This window comes from Triticum aestivum, chromosome 7A (genome assembly GCF_018294505.1).
Source record: "Triticum aestivum cultivar Chinese Spring chromosome 7A, IWGSC CS RefSeq v2.1, whole genome shotgun sequence".
In the NCBI taxonomy this organism is placed as follows: domain Eukaryota; kingdom Viridiplantae; phylum Streptophyta; class Magnoliopsida; order Poales; family Poaceae; genus Triticum; species Triticum aestivum.
The window spans coordinates 709,690,423-709,699,910 of record NC_057812.1 but is presented as its reverse complement, the minus strand read 5'-3'; the positions used below and the strand labels follow the sequence as shown (position 1 = coordinate 709,699,910).

At 45.5% G+C, this 9,488-nt stretch overlaps 1 protein-coding gene across 1 annotated transcript; it reads right to left on the bottom strand.

Annotated features, from left to right (window-relative positions):
• Positions 1 to 4,286: 4,286 nt before the first annotated feature.
• On the bottom strand, positions 4,287 to 5,467 carry LOC123153813 (uncharacterized). The gene is made up of 2 exons (XM_044572743.1): positions 4,568 to 5,467; positions 4,287 to 4,468 (listed from the first exon to the last, which is right to left on the bottom strand). The coding sequence occupies exon 1, from the start codon at positions 5,465 to 5,467 to the stop codon at positions 4,853 to 4,855; it is 615 nt and encodes a 204-aa protein (XP_044428678.1). The 3' UTR covers positions 4,287 to 4,468; positions 4,568 to 4,852.
• Positions 5,468 to 9,488: the final 4,021 nt, after the last annotated feature.

Sequence of the window (9,488 nt, the reverse complement as noted above, 5' to 3'; positions counted from 1 at the left end):
CAATTTTGATTGGCATGCTTGGTACGGTACATGCATGCTAGTGCAGGGGCATTATATGAGCAAAGATTGTTGCTGCTGGCAAATATAATGCAACACATACCAAGAGACAAAAATCAGCATCAACAATAATTCGCTTCTCAGTAAGGACCAAAATTTTAAATAGCTAGCATAGCGGCAGCCATAGAATGTGCTAAATTGTACATGGTGTTGTTTAGCATGATGCCCCTCAAAACGCTATAGCGAGGTCGCTATTTCAAACTTTAGTGATGATCGAGTAAAAAATAATGTCATTCAATTAGGTTGACTGAATTTGAGAAGATGCTAGATATAATTATTCCAAAGAATATACTCCCTCTATCACAGTTTAAAGGGCGTATCTTCAAAACCAGAATTTTTCACAATTAGAGGGAAATAGGGCGCATGTCATTAATTAGCCTATTAACTGCATCGTTTTGGGAGGAATTAGCTCCTTCCGTTTACCTTCCTGGTGCGCATGCATGGTGTGAACTGAAATTACTCCACCAATGCATGCGATGGTTTCCTTCTTTTACTGGACGGGGAGGTTACTATGTGTTTGTTTGGCGATTAATTAGGCGCATATCCTTAACTACTGCAGCTCCAACGCATCGGTTATTCCTACCAATCGCTAGCAACCTTGGGCCTAAAGAGATATGAGGTACGCCCTTTAAACTGTGATGGGGGGAGTAAACCAAGTTATAGTCAAACAATTGTGTGATACCGAGGCGGTGGACGGAGGCGGTGCTGTGCTGCATAGCGGAGGCAGGCCCAAGAGGAGCAGCGGGTCGTCCGAGAGGGCACTGAGTTGATGCGGTTCTTCCTCCCTCTGCTGCTGGGAGAAAGGCAAGCAGAGAAGTCATCAATTCAGCCAAATGCTTTTTCATACACATGCATTGCATACCTTCCGATGGGGAGACCAACAATAGTCGCAGCAAGGCACGAACAGGTGGTGGTGAATCGCGGGGCAAATCTCCTTTGGCAGATAGACAAAAGAGCAACGTAAGAGGCGTAAGCCACATCCATATCCCTCTGCCAATGGAGCAGTTGCCCTGCAATGCACCTTCACACTCACACACATACATCATACATCTATCTCCCTTGGTAATCACCGCCACCGACATGGGTTCCTTCCTGTTCTAGCAGCTATTGTTGTTGCTGTTGTCGGTGTTGGCTGGTTAGAGGAGGAGAACCGATGGCGCGACATGTATTTATGCGCTACCGAGAACGGCATATCCATGGAGCACATGCTCCTTTCATCGTGTTTGCAACCGATGCCGTGGATCAAGGCCAAAAGGAGGAGAAAAGAAAAGGTTCGCTGAAAGGAAATGCCAAAGAAAAAGAGAAGAATATTACTGTTTTATTCCAATATCAGATTAGATCGGATGCCCTTTCTGTTTGCGACTTGGATTTTGCGATTCCTTCTCCTTGAGAAAGCTCTCACGCAGCAAGAGAGAAAGCTTGCAGAGGGGAATCAACCAAGGAGATCAGGAGGAGAATGTGCTGCCGCCACAGGCTAGGCCTTTCTCTCGCTCCACTAGCAAGATGCCATGTGCCATGGTCCACGAAATGTGATGTGATTGTGAGTTGACGACCATTTCCATCTTTTTGTACGTACATTGTTTAGCGCTCTGCTCACTAGGACGAATAGCAAGAAGAAGCATCATCAATGTTTCCTTTCTTGAGGAGATCGAGGGTCCAGCGGCTCAAACCTTAACTTGCCACTGCGTGGTTGTATCGCCTAGAAGCGATGTTCAAGTCAATAAAATCCTCTTATTGAGAAAACAGATTGACTTCAATTCAGTCAAAGGATTGAGTTTGTATTTCCTCCACTCTCTTGTTTACTGCAAGTCTGGCAAAATCAAAACTATGCCGTGTATTTTCCAGTCTATTGTAAATGCCATCCAAACCTTGCGAGATTTTATGAACACATTTTGGCCTAAATTGAGAATAACAGACAAAGAATACTGGAAAGTGATTTGGCTTTTACACGACACAACCTGGTGAATGCAACACATGCACTTCCATATCCAAGCTAGAATCAAAGGCACGTGTACATGCAGCGCGGCACAGCACCGTTAGCTAAAAGAGAAGCTTCCCAAGAATATATCGTTCCCGCTCGGTAGAACAGCCAGGCATATCCAGATTTCGTCTCCCAAGTAGGATAGACTGCTAGCTGCCATCAAAGAAACATATAGTGTGCCGTGCACACATGACACAATTAGCTGTATCAGGTAGAGGGTGAAAATCACAGTGCGGTTCTCCTCTGGCATGTAGGCTGACAGTCAGCGGGTCGGCGAGACTGCTGGTCCGTCCCTGCCAAACGATGATTTGCCCTGCCATTCATAATCCACCCTACTTTGTAATTTGTAGGCATTATGTGATTACTGTCAGGGGCGGAGCCAGGATTTGGGTATAGGGGGGGCCGAGCCAAGTTTAAAAAAAGTGCAACGCAAAAAATAAGTACCATAATAATGTGTCGTCTCAATGCAATTAAAACACAAATATATTTGTACTGTTACTAGTTTAATTTTTTTCCCTACAATTGCCACTAAGATAAAAAATATTAATAATTTCATTCGAAGATAACCTAATTTCTACAGTAATTTCCTATGAATGTATATCATCATGCAATTTCGAAGCAAGTCATATTCCATTGGACTAGGATTGGTAACTCGTGCATTAACCTCATGTTTAAAAATCAAATCAAATTAATCTTTATGAAGTTTGTCTGCACTTTGCTCTTCATGATCACCTCGGAAATCAAGCAATCAAATGAAATTAAAAATGAATTAGAATCATTGACCTCACCATCAAAATAACTAAAATTCGATGTATAATTTCAACACGTACAAGATGAGAGTTGTGAGGGGTAGTACTCCATAGTGCAAACCATGGCGCTGGACCTCTAGAATACTGGAAGAGTGTGCTCCAGGATTTCCCAATCACGGTGCTGGTGTTGCCTGATTAGGCCGCGGCCGCCGCCAGCTCTAATCGCCTCAAGCTTTTTTACGGGATCTAATCGCCTCAAGTCATGCCTTAGTCACGCCGTGGTTGACCTTTTTTAGCGTAAAATAAAGCCGGAAGCGTACTAGGAACGGAGGAGGCCATGAATGGGCTTTCTGATGGGCCTTTTTTTCAGATTTTATTCTCAGTTTTCACCATCATTTGAGTTAAGGGGGGCCAACTTCGTGTATTCCCTTGATCCAGCGCTAATTACTCGTAGCTGCTGAAGGAATTGTCGATCGATAGGGGGGCCAGGCCCCTGCTCGCCCCCCCTGTCTCCGCCACTGATTACTGTGCTATAAATTAAGCTTTTCTTTTCCTACCTGAAAAGGAATTCCAATTTAGAAATGGTAAGTCCGAGGAACTCAGTCCAGATTTTTAATGTTTTTTTTTCATTTTTGCGCCTTTGAAAATAAATTGCAGGAAATTTCTGAAGCCTTCTTATACTGTTTTTAAGTAGAGCGCGGGCATATGTTCCATTTAAATTTGATATTATCATTTTAGAAAACTAGCACGGTGGTGCCCCAGGATGACACAACGCTGTTTGTGAGATGACAGTAAAACAAGGGAAATGTTGGAGGCGAGTATAAACCAAATATTAAGTGAATAGAACAAGATCAGGAAATATGATAGTACTATAGAATCCAATGAAAACTGGTGCTGATAGCAAACCATGAGCATAATTTGGACGACCCGACAGCTAGGGTAGGCAAGATACCAGTTCAGGATACTAAACTATGTGGAAGATGGGAAGAACTTCAGTGTAATATGCTCAACCAGGCTTTATAATCGACGGCACGACTTTAGGTTTCAAAAAACTTACAGGGACTAACGATTACATCTTCTTTTCAACTAGAAGCATACTAACCATACATGCAGAACATGTACTCACCAGCGCTAAGGCAAAACACAGAATTCCACGGTAGAGTAGACCTTGGAGATGTTGTGTTTTTGTGTGCACCCAGCATTACCTGCAGATGCCTCATGTCACAGATTCACGGTCATTCTTTTAAGCACTGGCGCACATTCGAATATCAATTTCAAGAAATCCATCTCATGTTCGCCTCCTTCAAATCCGTTGATCTCCACTTCTTCAAGAGCAGTCAAGGAGATAGTTTGGGATTGCCAGTTTGTGGGTTTACATCGACAACGTGTTGGGCATGTTTCTTTCACCTAAAATCACAAATTATATGTGAATTGCTGGCTAAAATGTATTATTGAGATATATATATTCAGGGCGGAAAATTACCGTTGATTTCTGTAAGATGATCTTAAGTCTCTGCATAGCACGACAAATTCGATTCGTCCCTAGGAGATGAACCATGAGTGCTTCAAAAGAATGTCCCTTTGTTATGAGATGTAGCTCTAAACTAGAAAAGTCAGCAATCATATACTTCTCTATGTCCCGCCTAAATCCGTCCTCTTCACCGTAAAAGTAATCCGAGCTCTACAAAAGCAAAATTGGCAGGATATATATCATTCACAAAACATCAAAACCTTTGATAAGTCAGAGCGTGCAACAAATTGACCAGGAGAGGGTACACACCGCGCATGCATGAATATGCAGTGAAGGGAGTTGTCCTTGTCTCTCCGCCCCCAGAAGCCGCATCTCCTTGAGTCGCCAAAGACCATAGGCAGGAGACCCCTGGGTATAGGACCACGAGACCTTCTCCACCATTGGTGCCAAGACAGCGATGATTGCCTTCTTCCAGGGGATTAGGCACATAGTCAATTGGTTGAGCGACGGGGTAACGATGTCTAAATGTTGTATCCGTGATTCCTTGGTGTCCACAACAAGCTCCTGCAGCGACGCCGAGTGGACCGTCAGGTGTTAGCCGTCGGAGTAAAAACGCGACATCTTGAGCCGGAACACGCGCAGGCGGGGGCAGCGGGAGAGCAAAGCGTCAAGGTCGACGACAATGCAGCCCGTGAGGGACAGCGTCTCGAGCACGGGGAACTCTACTCCGTCCGGCACGCGGAGGAGGAAGAGCGAGTCCAGAACGATGGAGGTGGCACGGTGAAAGCACGGTAGGTCGGCGTCGATTGCACACTGTATCGAGCGCCGCGGCACGACAAGGACAAACTCCTCAGGCGCGGTTCGCGCGGCGGCGCACAGCAGCGAACGGATCCCCGCCGGTTCGAGCCAGGCAAGGCGACCAGCCAGGACCGGGACCGGGACCGGCACGTGGATTTCGAGAAGGGAAACCGCCGGAGACACGCGGCCGGCCGCTGCTTCAAGAAATGGGAGCGCGACGCCGCGGAAGACGATCTGGCGGAGGTGGGTCCAGAGGCCACGCCACCGGCGGGAGAGGACGCTGGTGCGAGCCGCTGCGGCGGCGCAGCGGAGGCGCGCGAGGAGGAGGACCAGCAGGTCGTCGGAGAGGGCGCTGATGCGGTCCACTCGGCCGCGGTGGCTACCTAGGCCTGGCCTCTCGATGCAGTCCATCGGACCTTGCGAAAGCATACCAAAATCGGCCGCTCCAGATCTCTAGGCGTAGGGTTTCCCTCAAAAAGATGCGCTAGGGTTGCTAAACGTCATGAGTCGCGGGATTATTTCGTTATTAATCAGTTTTACGTGAGCCCGTCAAAAGAAAATTCAGTTCTACGTGAGACGTCGATCATGCAGCAATTTTTCATCAAGAAAGCAGAAAAGTACATATTCTGGTCGAAAGGTGCGCACCCGGTAGTGTTTCAGTCTTTCGTGTGGTTGCAAAGTTTAGTGGACACAGATCGAGTTTTACATCCTTGGGCCTCGTCCGGCGAGTCACCAGGCCCTTTTCGCCGCGCAGAACGCCGCCCCCTACAGCGGCGGCGTCGCGCCCCGCCCACGCCCGCCTATGGGGCCACGCCGGCGTACGGAGGGTTTTAGGTGCCGCCACCGTGGGACCCGGCCCTTCTCGCTGCTCTGCACTCCACCTCATCACCGAGTTCCTACGGTGGCGGCGGTGACTGGTACATGGACTCGGGCGCCACCGCTCACATCAGTGGCGGAGCTAGCAGAAGATCTAGAGGGGGGGGGGGCAAACAAGGAATACACATATTTGGGGGGGGGGGGGGGGATGGCTAGACTTTCCTTAATTTAACCCTTCAAAAAAATTCCTTCAGTGATTAGGCCAGGGTGGGGGTGGGGGGCAAATGGCTAGACTTTCCTTAATTTAACCCTTCAAAAAAAATTCCTTCAGTGATTAGGCCAGGGTGGGGCGGGGGGCAGTGGCCACCCCAACACTGCATGTAGCTCCGCCACTGGCTCACATGAATGCTCATCCCGGTAACCTCACGTCCGCCACTCCTGTTCATACTCCCACTCGCATCACCGTTGGTAACGGTTCCTCTCTACCCATTACACACATGTCGGTCATATGCCATTTCCTTCTACTTCTACTCCCGTTAAGGCAAAACACAGAATACCACGGAAGAGTAGGCCCTGGCGATGTTGTGTATTTGTGTGCATCTAGCATTTACTTGCAGATGCCTCATGTGACAGCTTCACGACCATTCTTTTAAGCGTTGGCGCACATTCGAATATCAGTTTCAAGAAATCAATCTGATGTTCACCTCCTTCGAATCCGTTGATCTCCACTTCTTCGAGGGCAGTCAAGGAGATAGTTTGGGATCGCCAGTTTGTGGGTTCACATGGACAATCTGGTGGGCACCTTTGTTCCACCTAAAATCACAAATTATATGTGAATTGCTTACTGCTGCAATGTATTATATCGAGACAAATAATCAGGGCCAATAATTACCATTGATTTCTGTAGGACGATCTTAAGCCTCTGCGTAGCACAACGAATTGGATCCTTCCCAAGGAGGTGAAACACGAATGCTCCAAAAACATGCCCCCTTGTTGTGAGCTGAAGCTCCAAAGCAGAGAAGGCAACAACCATATGCTTCTCTATCTCCTGCATAAAGTTGGCCGCTTGACCGTTGAAAATAGAGGGCGCTGAAAAAACAACTTGGCATATATATATATATATATATATATATATATATATATATATATATATATATATATATAGTCAATGGACGAGATTACAATTGTGAGACTAGTGGTGGTTCCAAAGACGATGCCTTGCAATTATTGTTTTCTCTTTTATAAGATGATTTATCTCGTCTAGGTGTTTGAAATCTTTTGTAGGAGTAATAAAATTAAAACATAAGCAATATTGTTTGGGTCAGAAGTAACATTTTAATCATCTTATTGTTTCTGAAAAGAATCTAATTAGGTTTACATTAAATTCATCATGTTTCAAAGATGTTTGCATACCTTTCGCAAAAGCTGTAATTTTCTACTATCTTATAGCACGAATTCTTTTTTACAAACATGCATTATTTCAACGAATTCTGGAGCTAACCTCCACCCAAGTATAACACTCAGTACAAATAGAGAAGGAACAAAAAAGCGTATCACACTAGCGCCATCACGCACATTAAGATGTCATTGTACGTATGATGCAAAAGAGGTCATTGTATATGTAGAAAAAGATGGAAATGCTCACAATCACATCGCATTCCGTGGACCATGGTCCAGGGCATCCTGCTGGGAGCGAGAGAAAGGTTGTGCGAGATTGATCCTCTGCCTGGCTTGTGGCGGTAGCACATTCTCCTCCTGATCCTTGATTGGTTCCCCTGTGCAAGCTTTCTCTCTCACGTGAATGGACAGAGCTTTCTCATAAAGAAGGAATCGCGAAAATCCCAAGTCCCAAACAGGAATTGGCATCCGATCTAATCTGATCTCAGAATAAAGCAGTGATATTCCTTTCTTTTTCTTTGGCATTTTATTTAGCAAACCTTTCTTTCCGCCTCCTTTTGGGATAGATCCACGGCATCGGCTGCAAATGCAACCAAAGTAGCATGTTCTCGGTGGATATGCCATTTTTGGTAGTGCATAAATACGATGGTCGTTGGTTCTCCTCCTCTCACCAACCAATGCCGACGACAATATCGCAATCACAATAGCTAGAACATGAAGGAACCCATGTCTCTGGCGAGTGAGATAGGTGTTTATATGATGTATGTATGTGAGTGTGAAGGTGCATTGCAGGGCAACTGCTCCATTGGCAGAGGGATATGGATGTGGCTTACGCCTCTTACGTTGCTCTTTTGTCTATCTGCCAAAGGAGATTTGCCCCGCGATTCACCACCACCTGTTCGTGCCTTGCTGCGCCATTGTTGATCTCTCTGTCTCCATCTAAAGGTATGCAATGCACTTGTATGGAAAAGCATTTGGTTGACTTGATGACTTCTCGCTGCTACAAGGAGTCGGTTTGCATTGCACCTTGAAGTCCCCGCTTGCGTTCCTCGTGGCAGCAGCAGAGGCACCTTGATGACTTCTCGCTGCTACAAGGAGTCGGTTTGCATCAATTCAGTCTGCTGCGCCCGCTGCTGGCATCGCCTTTGGACCGCGTCCGTCCTCCGCCTTGGCATCGCATAACTGCAGACATGACCCACCAGTATAGTGAAGGCCAATTGTTGACTATAACTTATATTCTTTAGAGTCGTCTTCTCACATTCGGTTTAATTGTCCGAATGGTATTATATTTTCTTGGTCACCATCAAAGTTTAAACGGGTTTGCTATTTCACATCTAGATGTGAAATAACTGTCTCACATCCAAGTCCAGAGCCATTGGATCATCTTTCTTTAATATTCGTGCAAAACACAACGATCTGGCTGCTCCGCTGGCTCACGGCGCCTTGTCTCGCGTGCTGCCTGTGTCCGGCTCGTTGCTGATCGAGGTTGGTACGTTGTTGCTTTTCGCCTATGCTCCTGAAGGCCGTTTGCTAGTGCGAGGTGTTCGACTGCCTTTTTCAATTTCTTTTCAGATGTCTGTGCTACACTCACTCCTAGTTCCTCTTATTTTTCTACACTCTCATGTCCCATTTGACTCCTAGTATTTGTTTTTTTGTTTCTGTTTTTTATTTCATTATTTTTTTAAAATTATGAACTATTTTAAATTCATGATTTTTTATTTATATTTTCTATTTTCACCCTTGCCAATTTTTTTATATTTTTCCTTTCATTCTTCATTTATTTGTTTAAAATTCATGAACTTGTTTCCACTTTGTCATATGTTCGCTTTAAATGTTGTGCAAATCTTGATTGCAGGTTATTTTGTCACGCGCGCTCTGTGTCGCGTCGTGTATTTGGTATCTTCTTGTCGACTTTGTTCGTGCATGTGTCTTTTGTTGGGCCGTTTCCGTGACGCGGTATAAGGTCCTGATTCGGATTGGTTTCCCAATTATTATCTAAATGAGAGTTTACAATGTTTCATCTAGCTCATATACCGGTAAATACACGTGCTTCTGAGTCATGCTCGTTGTCCTTGTGTCGTGTTTTTTATTTTTTTTCCCTCATGTAGCAGCGAGACCCGATATGACATTTTTTTAGTGGGCCGTTATTATGTTTTATGTATTGGTTTTTTTTTGGGGGACTTAGCTTTTTTTGTGAAGCAACACGTATCTTTCTATT